We start from the raw sequence: 24554 nt of genomic DNA on the forward strand, positions 1-24554 counted from the left end.
AACTAGTCAATTATTAATCTAGAACGGAGGGAGTAATAAAATCATAATTTAAAAGCTAAGTAAGAAAAATATTAGTCGTTGTAGCTAACCATTGAGACATAAACTAGATACAAAGGCCAATCTGATGCAACCTGTACGACTGCTATGAGCCAAATTTTCCATAATATCTACTGTAACATATGATAATTATGCTTTACGTGGCTTAGTGGTTTAGTGTCATTAGATACTTCACAATTAAACAAAAAGACCGTTACTTTCACAAAGAGAAGATTTAAATAGAAGGCAAAATTTAATACAGGATACTTGCACATGGTCTCCAAAAATGTTGGGATGACCTTATTAGAGATGCTCTCATAATGAACCACTAAAAATTAGAGATATACGTGAAAATGAATGAGAAAAACCAACACAAACCCCCTAACTCAAAAAAACTAGCACAAACTAAAGAGAAAAGACTAAACTTACCTAACAAACCAGTTGAGCTGAATTGGAGTGCAAGCTTCTGCAAATAGGCTCTTGAATGGGTTGTTGCCGGCGACAAGAGGAGCTGGAATGGCCGCCGACAAGCTGCCAATCAGGAAAGAAAAGTAGTTTGCTGCCTTCCTGGTTAGGATAGTTGGGAGTCTGCTGCCTTCCTGCCAATCAGTAAAGAAAAACTTTGCTAACTATTTTTAACACTAGTCCTGTAATTCCACGAGTATACAAAACCAAGAATCATAATTACCACTAGCGATTAAAAAAAATGTACGTTGTAGATCAAAACACACGACTTTGCTTTCACATAAATTAACAAATTCAACTACATCAATGTGAATCAAATTACATTGACTACAAATTGGGAAAATTTTAAAATTAAGAATCCAAACAAAATCAGAAGCATTGAATTCACAAGCAGAGAACTTGAACAGGTGTAATCTGCATTCTCTTGAGGGACTCAGGGGCTTCTATTTACGTTGCTCCATCAATGTCTACCTGCACAAAACTTCACAAACAACACTATGTTAGTATCAATCAAAGTAAAAACACGTTTACATAGAGCTATCTATGAATGGCAGGTAGCATAAAACAGAACGAAAATGCTAGAAATTCATCGACAACATTCAAATAAAGTGTGCAATAAAACACTGAGTACAGAAAATGAGCTTCAAATAAAGTTTTATTGTGCCATGTATCAGATTCTGCTTCCTCAACATAAAAGAGGGTTTCCCCCTTCCATAGCTACACTCCTTAAAGCTGCGACAGACTCCTAGTTAAATCTTAGTGATCAATAAAACAATTCAATTTTTATTTTGGGCGGGTGGATTAGAAGTGTGTGGCTGTCTTTTAAGATAGTGCACAAGTTATTACTATAGTAGTGGTGGAAATCTCGATCTCAACCTTAAGTATTACGAGACATCAATGATAACAATCTAACTCTCTTGGTATTAATTTGTGATTATTTAGTTACCAACTTAGTACTAAAATGCCTCTTTCTGATACCGATTAGAATTAAGGCTTTGTTTAGCACCTTAGTACTAAGATGGCAACCAACTAATTGCAACTTAACACGAGCAAAGTTAACTAGTCTTCTAATATGCATATCAAAATCTATACTAAATGGGTCTTCTATCTTTTGGTGATTTTATTTACTAATGACAAAATTTACTAATGATTGTGACAACAAAGTTATTTTAATGTTAGAGAAAAGATATAAACTCGATGCATAAAGGAAGCATATAGACCTCATCACATTACATATCCCACTTCAAGTTTCAACGTTGCAACTTGCAAGAGTGCATGGCAAGCTTTAAAACTTGACAAGTTTATAACAACTACCATCTACTTTTGTCAAGTAAAAACATCAATCAACTTCAGGTTTTTTTAACTTTGACATTAACAAGCAGATTCAAATGGCATTGGATTCCACATTTAAACTATACTTGTATTAGACAAATGAACTTGACTTCTGAGATAACTATGCAATCCTTCAATGAATTTTCACCATTTAACCCCATCTTATCCAACATTTCAATGAAAGGACTAATACTGATAAGCTAAAATGGCATCCGCGATATACATAATAAGTGGGGTATTAATGACTTACAACAACAAGTCAACAACAATTGAAGTCTTAATCCCCAAAAAAATAATGCTAAGTAACATGTCAAGGAATTAAATGTAAGTAGATGGTAGTTGTTAAATTGTAAGTAAGTAACAAGATTTAATGTAAAGACATAAAATACAGTAATAAAAGATGTAGAAAAAATTGATAGAGTAGAACAAGGTAAATAATAATAATAATAATATAAATTAAAAAAAAAAAAAAAAGTAAAAATTACCTTTAGAAATTATTTACTATATTTACTAATAATTTATTAAATTTATATATAGATGGTACAAAAGTCAAAGGTTTAGTAGTATTTGAAAAAAAAAAAAAAAAATTCATGTTTCTCTTGATGTCAAAGAGATTTTTTTTTATCTTATTGAGGTTATCTACGGCTCAACTTTTCCAATAATAAAAACAAAATTTATGTTTCTATTGATGTCAAAGAGATTCTTTTATCTAATTGAGGTTATGTACGGCTCAACTTTTCCTAGCAAATGTATTGCTTATTTCATAATTCTTCATATCAAATCACATCGCATCAAATCATTTTTGTAATTGTGTTTCTTTTTTAATGAAAATACTTTAAATATTTTAATAAATTGTAACTTCAAAAAAATTAATAAAATAAAATAAATAAACTTAAATAACACATTCATACAAATTTAACATCTAAATATTTCTTCTTAAAAATACCATATAAATAAACCATTTTACCAAATTTGAAAACTAAATAGATTAGATTAGAAAATTCACATCACTTCAGATTTAATTAGGAAAATTCAAATCAAATCATATCATATTAAATAAAATGAACACAGTCTATTATGAACAACACGAAAAGACAAAATTAAAATAGACAGTGACAAGATAATATATCACTATTCATTAGAGATAGGGTCTACTTCGTATCATTCTAATATGCAAGAAGCAAGACAATACTTCACTATCCTAAAGGGATAAGGTCCACTAGTAATTAGATAAGAATATTGACTATCAAAACCTATCATCTTATTCAAATTTATGTTACGTGTTTGATGTCTCAGTTTCAGAGTATTTGTGGTTAAACTGCTCCCAAGTTCTAACTTATTACTTCTCAACTAATTTGTTTTGGTTGATTTTCTAATTGCCCATGATTTTGACGCATTCAATTTGCATTGGGTTACATTACACAAACATATACTCATATTAGAGATATCAATTAGTGGTCCAATAATAAATAACTCATTAGACCTTTGAAAGTCCTTATCACTTCCATATATGGCATACTTAGTGTCTTGATCTAAACTTGGTGCCTCTCTTATGTCATCTGGCAAAAAATCTCAATATAATTAAATTGGTTTCAATGATAAATGTCTTTACAATGATTACTTGAGAGCATAATTATTATGTACAAACAGATCAAAATCTAGAATAAGTCACTTACAATTAGGCAGTGTGTTTCGTGTTAGGTTAAATTCGTGGACAACTCTACTAGTTTCTAATTTCTATCCATAATTCCAACCTTAAAATACCATGTCAACTTCTATAATCATGATCCTAGGCTCCTCTAGTATTTTAATATTTTAATAAAAGCACGATCATAATTGTTAATTTGTTATAAGGTTAATAACATAACAGTTAGAGACCACTTAGAGAACATATTTATGTGCTGAATAATATTCTTAATATTAGTAACACCAAACCAATATATTCGTCTTAATATACGAGACAAGAAGGAGGGCATATTTTTTTTGTTTAATATTGTCTATATTTCTTGTGTACTAAAGAGTTTTAAAATTTCCTCAAAAAAATAAAAAAATAAAATAAAAAATAGAGTTTTAAAATGATTATAAATAAATGGATAATTTGCCAATTACTACCGCAAGTTAATACCACTTTATAAATTACTACCGTAAATTAAAAAAGTTGTGAATTACTACCGCAAAAAATTTTAAGATATTGCGATTACTACCAAACCCCCATTAAACTCAATTATGACGTCATTATATCCCTTTAATCCATGTTTGACCATGGTTAAGGGCTTTAACCAGCCCCCAAAAAAAAGAAAATGGGTTAGGGATATAACGACGTCATGGTTAAGGGCTTTAACCCATGTTTGACCATGGTTAAGAGCTTTAACTATGGGTTAAAGTGATATAATGACGTCATAGTTGGATTTAATGGGAGTTTGGTAGTAATCGCAACATTTTAAAAAATTTTGCAGTAGTAATTCACGACTCTTTTAATTTGCGGTAGTAATTTACAAAGTGGTATTAACTTACGGTAGTAATTGGCAAATTTTCCTAAATAAATAAAAAAAAAAAAATAATTCCAGGCATAATTGTTGTAACCACATGCATCATATGTTCTAAACACTTGCAAAAGTTTGTTAACAGTACACAACTATATGTAAAGCATTTGAATTGTTCACCTATGGCAAGGTTCAATCTTTAACAGTACACCAACTATATTTAAAGTATTTGAATTGTTCACCTATGGCAAGGTTCAATCTTTAAAAAAGACGAAAAAAATAATCTTTTGTGACATTAGTTTCACATGTCGTGTTCATCTGTACTTCAAAAATCAAAGGAGTGCTTTCTATATATTTTTAAAATTTATCCAATATTCTTATATTCGCCTTATTTGTTGTGATGAATGGTCATTTCATAATTATATTTATATGACAGTGTCACTTGCGCGTGATTTATTAGAACACTAATTAAAAAGAACATCTCACAAAGAGAAATGGTGGGGAAGAAGGCAGAGGAATCAAGTATTATGAAGCCTAATAGAGGCCCCAGATAGAACCTTGAGAAAATTGGGCAACCACCAGCTCAAAATGAACAGCTAAACAATGTAATCAAGATAAAGTCACTTTAATTCTATCAAAGTTTACAGAGGACATAGAAATGACACCACATACACTTATTATTCAACAATTTAAAAGTATAGTTTGATGGAATTGGTAGTGGCTGAAAGTTATTGGTTGGCCTATTGTGGGTACAAGTAAAACCTTAAAAGGATAGTGAGATTCTAAGGGCAATACAAGCACTAGTAGAAAATATCAAAAAGGCACCTCCTAATTGGCACCGGTTCAGTTAAAACCGGTGCCAAAAATGGCCTACAAAATTGGTGGGAAGGTAAACCAGAGTAAAAGGCACCGGTTCACTTCAAACCGGTGCCAAAATCACAAAGGCCACCGGTTTGAACCGGTGCCTTTGTGAACCGGACCTTTTATTATTTAAAAAATAAAAACTGGCCTTATCTCTCCTTAAAACCCTAAAACTTAGCTTGCTCCTTCTCTCTCCTCTCAGTCCGCCTCTTTCATCACTCTCTCCTCTCCCTTCTCTCTCCTCTGCTCTCCCTTCTTGCTCTATCTCCTCTGCCTTCTTGCTCTATCTCCTCTGCTCTCCCTTAATCTCTTCTCTTTCTCTTCGAACCTCTTCTCTTCAAATACCACCGCAACAACACCTTCTCGATCTCTCCTCTGCTCTCCCTTAAACCGCAACAACAACAACAACATGCAATAATTAACCGCAACAACAACAACAACATGCAACAACACCGCAAAGCCGCCACCACCACCGTAACATCAAGTTGATTTGGGTTTGTTCGAAGTTGATTTTGGGTTTAATTGATTTGATGAGTGTCTTCGAAATTTTTTATGGGCTTCTTTAAAAAAAAAATTGTTTAATCCACCACGAATTAAATTTGTTTTATTGATTTATTTTTTATTTTAATCGATTTAAATTTGTTTTTTTAAAGTGATTTTCGATTTTCTAGTTTGGTTAATCAATTTTTTAACTTATTTTAATTCGAATTTTTTTTTTTAATTTCTGGGTTTTTTTGTCGAATATATTTTTTTATTTTCTGGGTTTTAATTGATGTTCTGGGTTTTAATTGATTTTCTGGGTTTTATTTTCTGGGTTGTAATTGATGTTATGCGTTTTTGAACTGATTTTCTTTTTTTTTTTTCTTTTTTTTTTTTCCGATTTTCTGGGTTTTTTTTTTGGATTTTTGAACTGTTTTTTTTTCGATTTTCTGGTTTTTTTTTTGTCCGATTCATTTTCTTTTTTGAACTGACTTTCATTTTCATTTTCTGGGTTATTCTTTTCTTTTTTTCGATTTTCTGGGTTTTTGAATTGATTCATGTTAATCGATTCATTTTGGTTGTTTTAATTGGTGCAGGTATATGGATTTAGTTTTTAAATTGAAGAATCAACATGCAAGTATATTGATCTTAAATCGAAGAATCAACTTATTTTCTTTTTTTTTTTATTTATATTGTAATTTTTTTTATTTATATGTTGTAATTTTTTTTATTTATATTTAGCTGTTGTAATTTATTTTGCTCTATACTGTAATTTTTTTTGATTATATATATAATGAACAGATTTGATTATATTAATATTTTGGCACTTTTGGTTATTATTAAGATTTGATTATACTGTAATTTTTTTGATTATATTTATTAATATTATAATGAACAGATTTAATTATATTAATATTAATACAGATTTAATTTTTAAGTAAAAAAAAAATTTATTATGTTGGTACTTTTGGCACCGGTTAACCGGTGCCAAAAAAGAAATCATAAAATTTTTTGGTACTTTTTGGCACCGATTAACCGGTGCCAATTTCAACTTTTGGCACCGGTTTGAACCGGTGCCTTTTTAAACCCCTTTTTGGCACCCCCCACATTGGCACCGGTTCAAACCGGTGCCTTAGGCCGGGTTTGAACCGGTGCCAAATTCGTTTTTTCACGTAGTGAAGGGAAGTATGGAAACAAGATTTATACCCAAGATCACAAAATTTACTACAGCAAAAGGGAAAAGAAACAACTGCTTGAATAGAAATAAAGAAAAAATATAAGCTGAAGTGACAAGGAGATGAAGAAGAGCTTACAATAAAGGCATTTAGAATTATGTTATACAGGTAATAACAACCATAGATATGCCAAATTCCCAATTAGTCAAAGTTCTAAAGCACTTTTTTTTATCTTTTATTTTTTTGTCACAATCCTAAATCATTCTAGGACTAAGACTATTTTTGTAAATAAGTCACGAAATGTAGATTGCATATGGGACTACAAGGTTCGAATTTGTGACCTATCAAATACATTTCCTCAATTACAACCACTAAGTCAACACCTCATGAATGTAAATTCAAGGTGTAATATTATAGTAACACCTTGATTCTTCACATAATCATCTATAATCTTCTTCATAAGAGCTGAGACTTGGTAATGTCAAACTCTTAACATAAGCAAGGGTCAAGAACCAAGATATTTCACTTACACTATGTTTCAACCTCTTATGTTGGGAACCTGACTCTAAGCCCAATGAACGACACTCTCACCATATAAATGGACAGAACCATCTTAAACATTTTCAAGGCTCTGTTTAAATGTTAAAAATAAGGTCCTTATAAAAAAAATACAATTATAATAATGAAAAAATAAACTCAATTTTTTTTTCAACTATTTTTTTTAATTGCTCTGTCAAGGAACATATTAATCTTATTAATTTGACAATCCAATCATTCAATTACAAATTGTTAAAAATGAAAACATTTTGCATTTGTGTTTGAGAATTAAGAAAAAAAAAAAGAAAAAAAAAAGAAACACAAATCTTCTTAACAATTAAACATTTAACTTAACTTTTAAAAAATCTAAAATCAACTACTAAAAGTCTAAAATTCAATAAAAATGAAAAATCACAACAAAAAAAAAAATATAATTACACATAGAATTATTGGATTTAGCATACCTTATGAGCAATCCTCAAGCAACGCAAGAGGTTAATTAATCTTATCTTTTACCTTTCTAGATCAAATTATTGACTAATATTATTGGTTTTGTAGAAATATAGTGATTTGATAGGAAAATGTTAGGTATCAATAATTTTACCAGCGATTAACTTGGGTTGAAAATTAATTATTAAATAGTTCTCAAATCGTTTGATAGACTGATTAAATGGCAGAGAAGAGTAAGAGTCTTAAAAGGTTTTATGGAGTTTCTGGGTATAAGATGATAATCAACGGAAAATTAGCAACAAACGAAATTTTGAAGTTTTGACAACTTCAAGGGAATTGCAATGCATTGATAGGGGTAATTAAGTACTAGGAAAATTGGTATAATTGTGTTTATTTAGCTCTGATGCTTGTGAATACAATAAGTCAAGAGGAAATGGATTTTTTTCTTTTAACAATTGGGCTCTGAAAATGTTGGGCTCTCAATATTACGGGCCCTGTGCTAAGGATATGTTTGAACAAGCCAATGGATACACGAAAGATTTTGCAACTACAAAGTTACAAACACATGCAAATCAAATCAGAGTAACATGAAGATTTTGTAGACTTACAACAATGGTAAACAACAAATTATCAAATTGAGGTCATACTGTCAAAGTGAATACCATTGTGTAGACTATGAACATGCAGTCTAGTATTCTTAATAGATACGAAGTTTTTCATGACACTTTTCATTTTACAAATGATCTCCAATTAATCAATAAACGTGTTGTAGACCATAATTACTAATCCCTTCTCTACAGTTCTATAAAAATATAAACTTCCCAACCTATGCCTTGACTAAAGAGTTCATCTTCCATTGCTATAGAAAAACATTATCATCAACTTAGGGCTCATTCGGTATTAACTAGATTAAACTCGTGCGATGTATGGATTACAAAAATTATTGAAATATAAGAGCTTATTTCTACTCTTTATTTTCCCGTATATATTTATAAATTAGATCATAAAAGATATATAGCTATCATCATAACATGTGAAAATTTCGTGGTACACCCAAGTGTACCATGAGCATATGGTACACTCGGTTAAAATACATGAGTTATAAAAACGCGGAAAGAACATTGTATACAATTAGAAGTACACGAGCAAAAAAAAAAAAAAAAAAAAAAATTGATTCTCCTCTTGATATAAAAGATTGATTTGTTACTTTTATTCCTTGATTCATTATTTATATTTCATATTACTTTTGATAAACAAAATTATATTTATATATATATATATATATATATATATATATATATATATATATATATATATATATATATATATATATATATATATATATATATATATATATATATATATCTTCTTTTTTTGTTAAGAGACAGAATTGGGTTTATAAAGAGAAAAACTATAGTAAATTTTGAATTTCAAAATGATTTAATGTTATTTCGGAGATGATTTTATCGTTTTAATGAATCATTTAATTGAAAGATCGATGTAATTGACAAATTCGTTGTTGAGTGAAAAGGTATTTTCAAATAATGTTTGTTATCAATTTTTATGTTTTGTTGTTATTTTCTAAAGTTGAAGATGATGTTCTTTCTATTTTGATAATTGTTCTTTTATCATTTTTTATTTGCAATGAAACATATTTTTTAAGTCCGATCAATATATATTAATCATATTCTTTACAATCTGTTCTTTACAATACAAATTAAACAATGTTCTTTAAACTACATGTTCATTACAATACAAACAATGTTCTTTAAGGTAATATATATTGATCATATTATTTGGTTATAATAATACAAATTATGTTCTTCGAGTATAATAGTACAAATTATGTTCTTTTTACTTATATAATATGTTCTTATATTTTGAATTTTGAATGTTTGAAATTTAAGAAAGAAATTTTAAATTATATTTGTGTAAAATTAATTTTAGATAGAAAATTTTTTTATATCTAAATATTTTCTGGTTCAAATATAATATTTTGAAAAATTTGACATTAAAGTATTGGTAAAACTCAATTCATAATTATGTTTTACCTTTTTTATAATAAGTATCTCACAATATATTGTGTTCTTTATATTTCAGTGATATGTTCTTTTATAAATTCATGATGTACTTTATAATTATTTGTTATGCTCTTTCCGCTTTACTTTGGGTGTAATATACGCATGGTACACTCGGGTGTACAAACCAATGATTGAATTACATAAGTAACAAAATATAAAAATGAAAGCCGGTTTCTAGGTATCAATTTATTTATTCCAACCAAAAATAAAATTTATTTATTTATTTAGTGACACATTCAAAAAGAATGAAATGAAAATGATTAAAAATAAAAAAATAACCAATTCCTAAAAAAAATGACATCATAAATGCATTTGGCGGGAAAAATTCTCATGACAAAGTAACACATATACATTTGAGAGATAGGATGATGTCAGCAGATTTTTGTTTTAGTAATAGTTAATAAATGTCTATGGCTTGTTTGACATCGTTTTTTTTTTTTTTACAAGAATCAAGAAAAAGGAGTTTCTTCTTTTTTAAAGTCAGTTATCAAAATTATTGTAAGTTTTATAAGTTTGACTATTTTTTTTATATGACATATATCATATGATTTTAAAAAAATATAAAACTAAAAAACAAAAAATCATAGTATTGTCAAATGCGCTTTTTTTTTTTTTTTTTTTTTTTGTGCGCGTCTTTAAAGTCATATCATATATGATATATGTTAGAAAATGATTCCAAAATAGTTTGACTCATTAAAATTATGATTAAGAACCTTAAATAGTTTGATTCCAAAATAGTTTGATTCATTAAAATAGTGAATAATACTTTTTATCATTTGATAATCTGATATGAGCTTTATGTTTTTCATTTGATCTAAAATAAATATTAAGAACCTTAAATAAAGTGAATTAAATATAGCCTTACATCTAATCCCCACTTTTGTCCCTATTTTTCACTCTATACGGGTACTCCAATTATTTATTTTTATTATTTGTAAGTTTAATATTAACTTTTTTTTACTTAAATATGTAGTGACAAGTCTTACTTTGACCACAATTTTTAAAAGGCAAGATTTGTCTCAACAACACGAACTTCTAACAAGGCGCACGTAATAACATGAACTTTGACTAGTAATTATAACAACACAAACTTTTTTATTGGGTACACAAAATATCATTAATGACATTAAAAATAGAGATTTTTTTGAAGACAAAGATATAGATGGTCATCAAATATGCAACTCTAACTCTAGCTTTGAAAAAAAAAAAAAAAACAGAGGGCGTAATACTTTTGAATTATCAAAAATCGTCTCAGATTGTGTAACCTCAATTTGAATGCAGTAAAAATCAACATATAAGGTTTTTGGGGTCATTTTACTCAGGTCGATTTTGAAATCAAATTTGGAAATTTTTTTATTAAAATACATCAATTTATGTGCTATAAAATTCCTCTGTTAAGGTATTAGGTTAATTTGGACATTGAGGACTAAATCTGATGTCAAATTAGCGAAAAATTAATAACTTTATAAAGATAACGCGTCTTCGACAAAATCTCCTGTATTGGGTTTCATTTATGATATTTTGTGCACCCGACGAAAAAGTTAGTGTTTTTACGACTACTAGTCAATATTCATGTTGTTGCATACAACTTGTTAAAAGTTCTTGATGTTAGGTCAATTTTGCCTTTTTAAAAAATATACTGAAAAAAAAGTTTGAAAAACATCCGCTTTTAATTAATTGTCACAGTTAAAAACAAATATACGGAATATCATTATTTCTAATAATTAGGAGTTATTGACAACAAAAAAACTCCTATGTGCTAAAAATGAAAAAAAGATAATTACTCCCTTCGTTCCCAAAACTTCGACCCTTTTGGCTTAATTTTAGTCCTAAAATGATCAACCCATTTGCATTAAAATACCTACCAATTTACAACAATATTTTTGCAAAATTAGCTTCTCCAAATAAGATTTGTTTTTTCATATATTTTTAATACTTTATCTCTCTACTTTTTATCAAACCCCATGTAAATTTATCTTTTCTATTTAAGTTTCTTAATAATTGCGAAATAAACCCAAAAGGGTTGAAGTTTTGGGAACCGAGGGAATACAATTAAACAAGTAGGCTAGGTAAGAGTAAATTTAAACTTCCTTTGTTACAAAATGAATGCATCACTTTGACTACACATTATTTAATAAAAAATTATTTTTTTTATTAACTTTATATTATATTCCCTCCGTCTCCAAAAACTTCAAACCTTTTGGATTGATTTCACGGTTATTAAGAAACTTAAATAAATAAACATATTGGAAAAATAATTTTACATAGGGTTTGTAAAAAGGTAAAGATATAAAATTTTAAAAATACATGAAAAAAACTAAATTTTATATGGGGAAACTAATTTTGCACAAATATTGTTATAAATTAGTGGGTATTTTAATATAAATGGGTCGATCATTTTGGGACTAAAATTAGACCAAAAGGGTTAAAGTTTTGGGGACAAAGGGAGTACAAGTAAAGCAAGTGAGTTGTACGCCCGTAAATTAAAATATTAATGGTGGCATCTTAGACATAAAATAAAATTAGGTGAATTCTTGTAAAAAAGAACTATAGATAATTAGTTCACAACACACAAGTTTTACAACAAAAATAGACATATACGTATGATTTATATTGATCTTGTACGCCCGTAAAATTGTACAATAATATTCTTATCAACCAAAAAATTGTACTCTGTAAAATTTTTGAAAAACCATAATGCATTACTTTTGTCGACCGGGTTATAGAAAATAAATATTGCTTTTTAAATATTAGAGAAATAGGTGTTAATAGTGTGATTAAATGATATTTGTAGAATAGGTGTTACTCAATATAAAGTCGATTCAAACAATCTATATCCTATTCAAGATGAAATCAGTTCAAAAACTCTATAATAAATTAACCCATTCGGAATCCTAATCGAGGTGAAAGCCAATTGAAAAACTCTATAATTAATTTATCGATTCAAAATCCTATTCAAGGTGAAAATCAATTCAAAAACTCTATAATTAATTAACCCATTCAAAATTCTATCAGAGCACTCGATTTAACATGTCTAGAAGAATATACCAACCAATGACTAAAACAACGTGGTTGCCAATTAATTACAAACATACATTGCAAACACATTGGGTATTTCAGACAAGAGTTTAATTGGGGAGCATATGTCATTGGGTTTCTAAATCCAATACTACTCAAGCCCCATATCTTCTGTGCAATTCTCTGTAAAGGTTCATTGGGTCACAAGGTGGATTATCAACAACTGTTTACTTACAATCTTATTCTAGGACAACAATTCAGCAACACAAATATAAAATTCCAGACAACTAGCCGAATCCTAATCACCAAAATCCACGCATATAAATCATATAAGACAAACTATATAGTACTATAACAATAAGCATTTATACTTTGATAAAATACAACAACAATTATACATTACCAAATAACAAGAAGGTTTATCTATATTTTAATGATTACCAAGAAAGCTAAGCCTTTATTTTCACAGTACCATGAATTTATAACACGTCAATCCAAAAAGTAATAATGCAACAAGCAACTTTTGAAGCATCATATCATACTAAGAAAAATATGGCCCACAAGTGGAAAGTTTAGCAAAAGACTATCAATCAAACTGGTCAAATTTTACAGAAATGAAAAACAGTAAGAAATTAAGATAAAATTTTAAGATAGGTTAAGGAAGGGTAGAACTTACAAACTGAATATGATTTGTGAAAAAAATTCAGTTCTTTCCTTTCCCCTTCTGGTCTGATAGCCGGTTTCCGTCACTGTAATAGAGCTGCAACCCTGGTGGCTGAAACTGGTGGTGGTGGTTGTGGTTGTGGTGGTTTTCGATAATCGTTGGTGACGCGGAAGAAACTGTTGCATTGCTAAGGAAGAAGGGCAAGCTTGATCCGTCTGTAGTAGAAAACCTTTGGAGGTAAGACAACAGAGACGGAGAATTGGACTGAAGGGTCCCCCTATTATTGAAACCAGCGGCTAAGCTGGGAGTAGGAGTAGAGGAAGAGGAAATGCTGAAATTTAAGTTATAGTCATTTCCTCCCCCACTTGCTCCGGGTGAGGCCGCTGCGTTTGCGACTTGTATTAGGTGTTGTTGGTCTGACATGAAGGGGAAATGCTGGTGCTGGTGCTGGTAAAGTTGATCATGGTGAGACTGATGCTGATGATTTTCCGACCCCCCAAAGGATGAAATGGTCATCACTTGGGGGAGTGATGATGTATTGTTTCCCATTTGGATCTGACCTGCCCGAGATGAGGACAGGCCCATGAGTCCGGTACCAAAGTAATCTGCCATAGGAGTTGTACTTGCAGCAGCTGCTGATGATAACCACTGATTGTTGTTACTGCCGCCTCCTCTTGAGTGTTTATGAAACAAATCTACTTCTGAATCTACACGGTGATGAGGCGAAGGGCTCGAGCTCGCTGCTGCTCCGTTGTTACTCTCATTCAGATTGCTCATACCCGCCGTCAGTAACTGAGTGAAAGACGATGTTTGAGGCATTGAGCTTACATTCTGATGGTGTTGGTTATGTTGATGGGAAGCAACACTAACCCTTGATGGTTCACCATCTCTTTCCTTATCCTTCGCCGTCCTCCTCTCCCTCGCTCTTTCCCTTGCCTTAACTCGGTTCTCAGACCGACAAAGCGACAGACCAGATCCTTTACTTGTTTCCGAATTGTTGCTACAACACCCTGATTTTGTACTCATTTGTTGCTGGTTATGACCATAACCAGGGTCACCATCTAACTCCACATCTGCTGAATCTACACCATTAAGAGTAGGCTTACGCTCATCACTCAACTGCCTCGGAGTCTCCGGCGGAAAACTGCTAGTATTCAAAGACGGAAGCTCGTTGATAGCATCTGCAGCCGCTTTAATCAGCCACTCAACCGCTTTACTTGGCTGGTCATACCCCAACCTGTCTTGCAGATCATAGAACTGGATTGCCGTAGTAACAGACAGTCTAACACGACGATCTCTTGGCCCTTTCGCCGTCAACACCTTACTATGACGGTCTTTCCCTCCACTCGCTCTCGAAACCCTAATTATCCTAGATGAAGGTTGCCACTGCCTCCCAAACCTGTTACTACTCCCCACTTGCATATCCCCTCCTACCCCTCCGCTGCTGCCGTTTCCCGTTACAGCAGCGGGGTTCGTGGAGGTAGTGGTGGTGGGCACGATAGCCCGGCGGAGGTCTGTTTCCTCTACTTCATCTCCTCGGCCGGCACTGTCGTGCCCACCACTACCTCCCCCTCCTATCTTAGAAGTATCAATTCTACCATTAGAATTAACCCTAGAGTACTTGCAAGCTTGTTGTGAACTCTGAATCTCGTCCACCTCCATACCATCCCACTTTCATAATAACCACAAATAAATATCAGCTTTTTTTGTCTTTCTTTTGCTCCTCCTTCCTACTTGCCTCTTTTCCTCCCAGCTGTCAGAAGTGTGAGCTATAAAAGTAAAAAAAAAAAAAAAGAAAAAAGAAAATAGATATTTCAGTTTTTTTCTCTCTTTTTTTTTTTTTAGATTTTTGAGGGTGGTGAGGCTGTTATTAGTATGTCCTATCTCTTATGCATTGATGACGATGTATCAGAGTTATTGTGGCTTTTTCTGCAACAAGAAAAAAAAAATACATAGAAGAAAAAAATAAAACGAAAATATAAAAAATGCTTTAATCACAATTCAGAATTCAGTATGTACTGCTGCTGAAACACTGCTACAGTAAGCAGCCTCTTGTCTCTTTAAAGCAAGCTCTTTTTTATTTTTCTGCAGTGATAAATAATTAATCAATAAAATTTAAAACAAAAACTGAATCACTTCAACAACTACACACAATAACCACTAACCGCACTCGGTATTGTATGTTATTATTACATTACAACAATGTAAATTTATTATTTTCGTCAAATGCAATAAATAAAATCTTAAAAATAGAAAATGTACAAGTATTAGTACATTTTTTAATAAAAAGAATGGAAATGAAAGTAGAAAAAGGAGCATCAGATACTAAGTTAACAATAATAATAATTTATAATAAAAATTTAAGTAGTACAAGTACTAAAGAGAGTGTAATAAGCTACTATGAAGTTATTTTTAGTTTAGGCATAGGTAGATAGCTAAGTTAGTACAGTAGCTAGTGAGTTGTAAGTTGAGATCTGAAATTGTTTATAGTTAAGCACATACCTAAAACCAAGACTTTTTTATGCTCTCGAAAAAGCTAATTAACCCCAAAAAGCCTATTTTTTCTCTCCCTTTTCTCTCTAACCTAAACAACAATAATATTAATGACCTTTGATCATCATCATATTATCAAAGTTTCTTTCACCTTTTTCTGGTTTAGATTGGAATTAATGGTTACGATAATTACTCATATTAATTTAGCTAGCTTATTTAGCAGTAAATATTTTTTTTTAAAGACGACAGCAACGACGACGAGAGGGCATTAATACAAGCTTTAAATTTACCTGCGTAATTACTAGCTCTCAGGTTCTTGGATCTACAACTTCTGCAATGCTCTTTCTAACCTGTTGAACCAAAATTTTAAGATTATTATTTAGAATAAAAATAAGATTTTAGTTAAATTTTAATTTAAATGGGAATTTCCTAATTGAAATTAAGCTCCAAAAAATGCGGAAAGATAGGAAATAAAAATTACCCAAATAAATAAAGCATTAATGTGAAGAGAAATCAGTTAATTCAGTTGTAATAAGGAAAATGAAGAAAGAAAGGGGAAATAGTAGGGTTTGAAATTTGAATGTTTTTGTTGTGTCGGGAGAATTAAATTTTAAAAACAATTAATATTTTTTATTTGAAGTAATAAAATAAATTGCCGGATAATGAGTGAACAGTAGGAAAAATGAAGGAAGAAGAGAGAGAAAGAGGGTGTGTTTGTATGTATATGTATGTTCTCAATCAATGCCCTAAGCTTTCCCCCATTTGAGCAACCACCGGTCTTATCGGGAAAGGACAGACGACACTTCGCGTTTCTACCCCCTTAAATATCTCTCTTTTTCATTCCGATTTTGCCCTTCGTTATATTATTTCTAAGATGTAACAATAGAGTTTAAATAAGGAAAAATTGTCAGGAACTACATGCTAAATAGAAGTATTTGGAAACAACTACCCACTAAAAAATTTTATCAAAAGAACTATCCTGTAAATTTAAAAAATTAGAGTAGCACTACCCATTTGCATTTTCCGACGAGAAAATCCGGCGTGTGAGGCCCACTTTTTCAATTTTTCTTTTAAAAATTCCTAATTGAAGAAGTGAAAACAAGTGGGGTATGTAATTCATAGGTAATTCTTCTCTTTTAATCCATTAATTATGAATTTTGATGTTAGGGTGTAACAATTAGAAAAATTAGGGTTTTTAGAAATTGGGGATAATTTGAAATTGGTTGAATTTATTGCTTTTAATTCAAATTGGTTATCTTAGGTTTACAAATTAAGGTCCAATTTGTCATTACATCATGTCTTTTCAGAGAAAAATTGAAAAAGTGGGCCTATGCGCCGGACGTTCTCGTCGGAAAAAAGCAAATGGGTAGTGCTGCTCTAACTTTTTAAATTTATGGGTAGTTTTTTTGATAAAATTTTTTAGTGGGTAGTTGTTTCCAAATACCCCTATTAAGCGTGTAGTTCCTGACAAATTTTCCTTTATATAAAGAAAATGATACTCTTTCCGTCCCAAATTACTCCGTACTTGCAACGCTTTGACTTTTTAAACTATTCACATATCTCACTTTGACCATAATTTTTAGCTATTACGTGAAAATCAATATAATCATGTAAGGTATTATTGGATTTATTTTAATGTATATTTTCTTAATATAAACTTTTTATACCTTATATAAGTATATAATGAAAGATATTGATGGTCAATCTTGTGCATCGGCTAACGTGTTTAGTCAAAATATTACAAGTAAACTAGGACAGAGGGAGTACACATAACCCTTAGAGCTATGTATAACAAGCTAAAAAAGGAAATAATGGGAAAAAAATAACGTTAATTACACCAATCTGCGCGTGATTTGTCATGAATTCCCAACTTAGGGCCTGTTTTCATAGACGGAACTCAGCTGAAATGAACTAAACTGAATATTTTATAAGAGAAGGAAATTAAGAGCTAACTGAACTGAAAATAAACGTATGAGAACAGGCCCTTAATTCCATTTTATAAAGTATATTTAATGCTTATAAATAACCCTAACGACTACATATATCATATCATTATCCTTTAAATTATTAGGGTTTTTTTTTTTTTTTTTTTTTTTTTTTTTTTTTTTTTTTTTTGCGTGTGTGTGTGTTCTACCCGGATTACACTTTGGACAAATTCGGATTTGGGGATCATGGGTGGTTAGGTTCCAGTCTCCTCCCAATTGTTGTTGCTGGGTATCGAACACGGGACCTCCCTACCAAGTGTATTCCCAATCATCACTACATCAACAACCAATTGGTAGAATTTAAATAATTAGTGATGGTAAAATAAAATGGCAATAAATTAAGTACGATCATTTAAAGCAACTTTCTCTTTTTTTTTTTTCTTCTTTTACAAAATTTTGAATTTACTACCAAAGAAATACAAATTGCTTTTGGAAAATTTGTCAAAAATAACATCACCTTTAAGCGGTCTTCCTTAAATAACACCTCCTGTTGATTATTCCACAATAACACCACCCTTGACACACATCTGCCAAAAATAAAACGTAACCTGTTGGTAACCTGTTAAAAAGGTTACTAGTGACACGTGTCACAATATCATTAATTAATTTTTTTAAGTTTTTTTTTTAAAAAAAAACCCTTACAAAAAACAATACTTAAAATTTTTATTTTTAAAAAAAACTTCCTCCTTGACAGCCACCCCACAGTTGGGCCTCCCCATAACCGCCGGCGGCCAGAGCCCTAGCATCCTACCCCGGCGTCAGCGACACCTCTCCTAACCCAGACCCCGACCACCATCTCCTTCCACTGAACCACCTTCCCCCTGCCCTAAAACCCTCCTCATTCACCTTAAAAACCCTCCTCCCTCCCCTCGAAAACGCTCCTCTCCCCACTGGCCGGCGCCAAACCACCTCCATTGTTCCGGCGAACCAATATCGCCCTTCCAACAACCGTCTCCACCCCCTTCCCCCCTTGAATCACCACCCGAAACTTTAACCCCAAATTGTTGTGGTGGCTTTTGTTTCCCGAATCACTACCCCCCCATAAAACTTTAACCCCAAACTTTAAGCCCTCGGATTTGTTTCTTGATGTTCGAGAAAGAGGGGGGGGGGGTGCTGCAAAAGTGTCGGGAAGGGGAGGAGGTTGCAGGAAAGTAGAGGGGTGCCGGAAATGGGGTCGGAAAGGAAGGGGTGTCGAAAATGGGGTCCGGAAGGAAAGGGGTACGGTGTCGGAAAAGGGGTCAGGAAGGGGAGGGGTGCCGGAAATTGGGAAGGGGGCCGGGGAGAGGGTGGTTTCAGGTGGGTGGTCCTGGTGGGGGGTGGTGGAGGCCGGTGCAAGGGGGTGGGTAGAGGGGTTTATTTTTTATTTTTTTAGTTTTTAGTTTTTTTGTTTATTTTTTTAAAATCAAAAATTAAAAATAAAACTGACAAATCATAGTAGGACACGTGTCCCAAGGTAACCTGTAAAATAGGTGACCGGTTTTTTGTTTCATTTTTGGCAGATGTGTGTCAAAGGTGGTGTTATTGTGGAATAATCAAAAGGTGGTGTTATTTAGGGAAGACCGCTTAAAGGTGGTGTTATTTTTACCAAATTTTCCATTGCTTTTTTACAAGCCGAATTTCTATTAACAAAAATAAAATAGTTCACCATCACTAAAAATGGGGTGAGCAAAAATTTAAGGTACCTGACCTAGAACCGGAACCGGAACTTGGTGGGAACCGCAGGTTCCAAAATGTGTAGAATAGGTTCCGAATTTGGGTAATGAAATTGGGAACCTGTTGCAACAGACAACATGTTTTGGTTCCGGGTAATAAAATTTTGGACCTAGAACCTATAGGGTACCCTGTTAGTACATGTTTCTTTAGGATACATGATGGGTGTCATAAATGGCACAAATTTGATGAGCATTTGGGTTATTTTTACATTCTTTTCATAGCTTTCCTTCTTAATAAATGCATAGTTTCATGCTTTAGCTCTTTGTTTCACCTTTTCTCTCTTATTTTGTGGTTTTGTGCATTTTGATGGTTTTTCTAGTCTTTTCTCCTTTATTTTTTCTCTTTTTGTGGTTTAGGTATTGTACGAGGTCCGGGTCTCGATAGTGATGATTTTCCATGTTAGAAGATGCTTGTGGAGTAAGCTCATAGCATTGAGAAAGCTCAAGATGCAAGGAAGTGGATGCTCCAAGTTCTAGCTCTTGCGCTCTCGAGCCGTGCTCCCATGAAGAAGTGGTGTTGAACCCACCAAAAGTTCTCAAACTTTCTGCCTATACCATCATGCATCATCCGGAGCTCGCGGGTTTATATCGAGCGCACGAAGCGACGAAGAAGACGGAAGAAACTCATATTGGAGAGGGCGTGCGGGCGCGCAACCTAGCCGCGCGAGTGAGCGTGGGTAGGGAGAGGGCGCGCGCCTCTTCCTACGCGGGCTCTCCTCCCTGTTTCCGGCTTCGTTCGTTTTTCTTTTCCGCGCCTCTATAAATACCTTTCTTTAACCGATTTTTGTAGGAAGTTTTAGACATAATTTTGATTATATTCTTAGCTTAGTTGAGAGCTTCTCTCTCTAGTTTCAGGGTTAGTTTAGGAGTAGATATTAGAGAGAGAAAGTGAGGAATTTCAATGGTGATTGGGAGATTGAAGATTCAATGGTGACAATTGTGTTGAAGATCTTCTCTATTATCAATGAGCATTTCTAACTCTATCTCATTTTATTACTTTGTTTAATATTCTTGTTTGTTTGGATTGATTTTGATGTTTGATGCTTGATTATTAGTGTAGTTGTTCTTCATATATTTTTGATTTTCGATTTCCTTAGTTGTTTGTTGATTAGATGATAATGTTAGAGTAGTTGTTTGGGCAGGGATTGGGTAAAACTTGCATAATTAATTGATTGTGCTTAATTTGGAAATTGTGTTGATTAATTGTTGAGATTAAAGTGATTAATGGAAATTGTGCATGTGTGTAATTTGATAGGCCTTGAGAAATAATCTAGATTAATTTGTGAGTCTACATTGATACGGACCATTGATTTGTAGCTTGCAATTATCGATTGAGTTTGATTTGTGACGTTCCTAGTTAGTGTCTCTCGTAGTTGGTGCTAGTTAAACCTCTAAGAGATAGCTTGTCGACCTCTTTTGATTGCTCTTACCATTAGTCTTTGCAACCATTGATTTGCATATTGTTCCCTAGTTGCTACAATTGTCATGATTACTTATTGATCCCTGTTCCTAGTGCTTTATTTGTTTGGTTCTTGTTATTAGTTGTTAGTGTTCTCCTTTTATCCATAGACTTTGACCTAGCTTAGGCACATAATTGAGAGCGCTTGAACATTACCGTTCCTTTGGGTTCAACCCTTGACTTGAATCTATACTTGTATTTAGGTTTGTTAAGTGTTTATAAATTTAGTTTGACCGAGGGAGGATTATTTCAACGACCTAGTTCCACCCCTCGTCAAAATGGCGCCATTGTCGGGGAATGGTGTCTATGTTTGTGTGTTTTTTATTGCTTGAGTCTAGGTCTTTGTGTATACTTCTCTTTTATTTGATTTTTGTTTGCTTTGTAAAAAAAAGCATGTCTCTCATTTCCTCAATATAACAATGAGCCTTTTTGTGAATATTTCAATAGACTTAAGGGATTGCTTGACTATAATTGTTGTAGTCTTTGGGAGGCTTGTGAGATTTGTTATTTTTGTTTGAATGAGCAAACTAAAGACATAATTTAAAACATGTTTAATGGTAGATTTCGAGCATTGTCAATCGATGATGCTTGGGATTTTTATGTATGGTTTGCTAAAGATACTTGTGATCATGTTCATGGTTATTCAAATGCTTCCATTGATGATTGTTATGGTCCATGTTCCATGAATGATGAATCTTGCACGCCTACTTGTGCCCCCACTCCCCAATTTGATGAATATGCTCATGATCTTAATTTTAATTCTTCCAATCTTGGTTGAACTTCTTGTTCTCTTGTTGAACCTCAACTTTATACACCTTTTAATATCCTATTGCTACTTTGGAAACTCAAATTAGGCAAAATGAGCTTAGTGATAATCTTGGGCCTCATAAGCAGCCAATTCTTATTCTTATGAGAAGTCAATTGGAGGTGATGAAAAAGAGTGAGGAGCAACTTGAGGAGAGAAGAAGGAGACATGGAGAGATTGATATCAAGTTGTCATCTTTTATGCATGTGTGTGAAAATTACAAATACAATGTGTGTGTTGAGGATGATGGTGATAATTTCGAGCAACCAAGAGAGTGTGTGGATCCTTTTGATGAGCATTTAAGTAATGGTGAAGGAGTTAAGAGCGAAGAGAATGTTGAATTTGAAAATCCTAACCCTCTTTCCCATCTTGATGAGTCTCAAGTGTATGAATGTGAATCTTCTATCCATGAGTATTTGGACTTGTTTGAGGTTATGGCCAATAAAGTTTTTGAGAGTCAAAGGAAAACCCATAGCCTTTTGGGTGAGTTCATTGAGAATACTTCATGGGAGAGAGATGATTTTGAAATGAATTTGCATCCATGCATGCATGGATTTGAGACTTTGGGATTTAAGGAAGTTGAGGGAGTTGTTGTGCATGTTTGTAGTGGAGGAGATTATGCAGTTCCTCTTTGAAGTTGGATGTTTAAGGGAGATGGTGATCATGAGTGTTCTTCCTTTAAGGATTCTATGATTGATTTCCATGCTCTTATTGGTGATTTGAGGCATGGTGGTGAGAAAGACTTCATTTGTGAGGCCTTTGCTCATATCCCCTCCTCTCATGTCCCTTATTCAAGAAATTTCAACCATATCCCCTACAGTCCTATATCCCTCCCTTCCTTGGTTGATGAGCCTATTGGGGACCCCTTGTCTATGATGATTTTAATATCCCTCATTCGTCTATTGTTGAGGAAAAAGGTGATGTTAGTTGCCACCCAAAAATATTTTTAGAGTTTGCCTTATTTTTCTTTTTCTTCTTCTTTCTTTTCTTCTTTTTCTTATTTTGTTGAATTTGCTTTTGATTTTTTTCCTTTTATTGGCATCTCTCTCCTCATGGGTGTGCACTAATCTTGTTGCACATCCTCTTCCCGTCCTTTGCCTACCTTCTATCTTAAGAAATGTGTAGTAGTGCATTTGACAAGCTCTTGCGTTCGTTGCAATATTATTTTACTAGAGCGGTCAAGCTTGGACCTTAAGCAAGCCTTTCTCGGGAAGTAACCCATGTTTTATTGCTTCCATTTTATTTTTCTTTTTAGAATAGATTTTTTCTCATGGAAATGTTTGTGTGCTTTTTACTAGGTACATGACTTGATATACTTTGGTGCATTGCTTTGGATCAAGAATCGAGGAAGTAAACCCCACAATTGCTAGCATATGGAAAATAAGACTCAATAATTCTAGATGAACTTGACTTTGAAAGATTAAATTGGGTCATTTGCGGGTATTTACACCCACCTAAATCTGGTAATATCTTTCCTTGCTCTTTCTCTAATGGTTGATGATTTGTTAGACATGTGTTGGTTTGATTTCTTTCATTTCCCCTCCTATGAATTATTTTATTTATGGCTGAGCATGTTGTCTCATTCAAGCTTGGGGGAGGGTATTCTATCATGTTTGACGGGATTTTGATTTCATATATGACGTTTACATTTGTATATGTATTTTCATGTTCTTTATTTTGAAAAACTACGAAATGATTTTGTTTCTTTCAAGGCAAATTTGCAATGTGTCTTTGTTTTGTTCTTGCTTTGGACATAATATTTTTGGACTTGTATAGTTGAATGCTTTTATTCTTAAATGGTAACGGTGTACACGGTTTGAGAGTATCTTTGGTTGATTCTAGGATAGAGTATGCTAAGGTAGACTGTAGGGAATAATTTCAAGCGTTAATCCCCTTGCTTGAATCCCACTGTGATCATACACTAAAGTACGGTGGCGTCCAAAAGGGAAGAAGATAGAGCAAAAGAGTCGCCAGCAAGTTTTAGGAACTTGTAAACCGTTCACAGGGTGAAGGTTACACCCCTTAACGATCCAAGAGATCGTCAACTCCATAAGGTCTTAAACCAAATAAGGATTCGGGGATGAAGGTACAAATCCAACCTAAAAGAGATTGAACCTGCCCTAATAATAGGCCTCTACTTTATTCTGATCGTATTCATGTGCGCTTTCTGACTAACATACAATCAATAGGATTAACCCTAAACTTGTTTATCTATGTTGGTTGAATTTAATGCACAAACAAATCTATTATTGGCAATCACTTGAATTATAATCAAATTAACCCTAAACAAGATTATTAATTATCGTATTAAGCGTGATTACAAGTACAAAATTCCCTTTAAACATGCATAAAAGGCGTGATCAAGCAATAACAATAAATATATCAAGCAACATAATAATCATAAAAAATAATGATAATCATAATCATAATAAAAATTATAATCATCAAAACAATAATCATCATAATAACAATCATAATAATCATAATCATAATAATCATGTTAAAGCATAATAATAGC

General features: G+C 32.5%; 1 protein-coding gene across 7 annotated transcripts; it reads right to left on the bottom strand.

The window, feature by feature from the left end:
- Nucleotides 1–220: 220 nt before the first annotated feature.
- Nucleotides 221–16867, bottom strand: LOC110703766 (transcription factor TCP2-like). Of its 7 annotated transcripts, none has more exons than XM_021881844.1 (4): nucleotides 16557–16867; nucleotides 16366–16425; nucleotides 13595–15667; nucleotides 221–972 (listed from the first exon to the last, which is right to left on the bottom strand). In XM_021881844.1, exon 3 carries the CDS (start codon nucleotides 15242–15244, stop codon nucleotides 13622–13624), a length of 1623 nt encoding a protein of 540 aa, XP_021737536.1. In that variant the 5' UTR covers nucleotides 15245–15667; nucleotides 16366–16425; nucleotides 16557–16867; the 3' UTR covers nucleotides 221–972; nucleotides 13595–13621. The 7 variants fall into 7 exon arrangements, with proteins under 7 accessions (XP_021737536.1, XP_021737323.1, XP_021737495.1 ...); XM_021881631.1 differs by having other exon boundaries at nucleotides 223–982; XM_021881803.1 differs by lacking the exon at nucleotides 221–972 and having other exon boundaries at nucleotides 13483–15351; nucleotides 15602–15667.
- Between the last annotated feature and the right edge of the window lie 7687 nt (nucleotides 16868–24554).

This window comes from Chenopodium quinoa, unplaced genomic scaffold (assembly GCF_001683475.1).
Source record: "Chenopodium quinoa cultivar QQ74 unplaced genomic scaffold, ASM168347v1, whole genome shotgun sequence".
Lineage (NCBI taxonomy): Eukaryota > Viridiplantae > Streptophyta > Magnoliopsida > Caryophyllales > Amaranthaceae > Chenopodium > Chenopodium quinoa.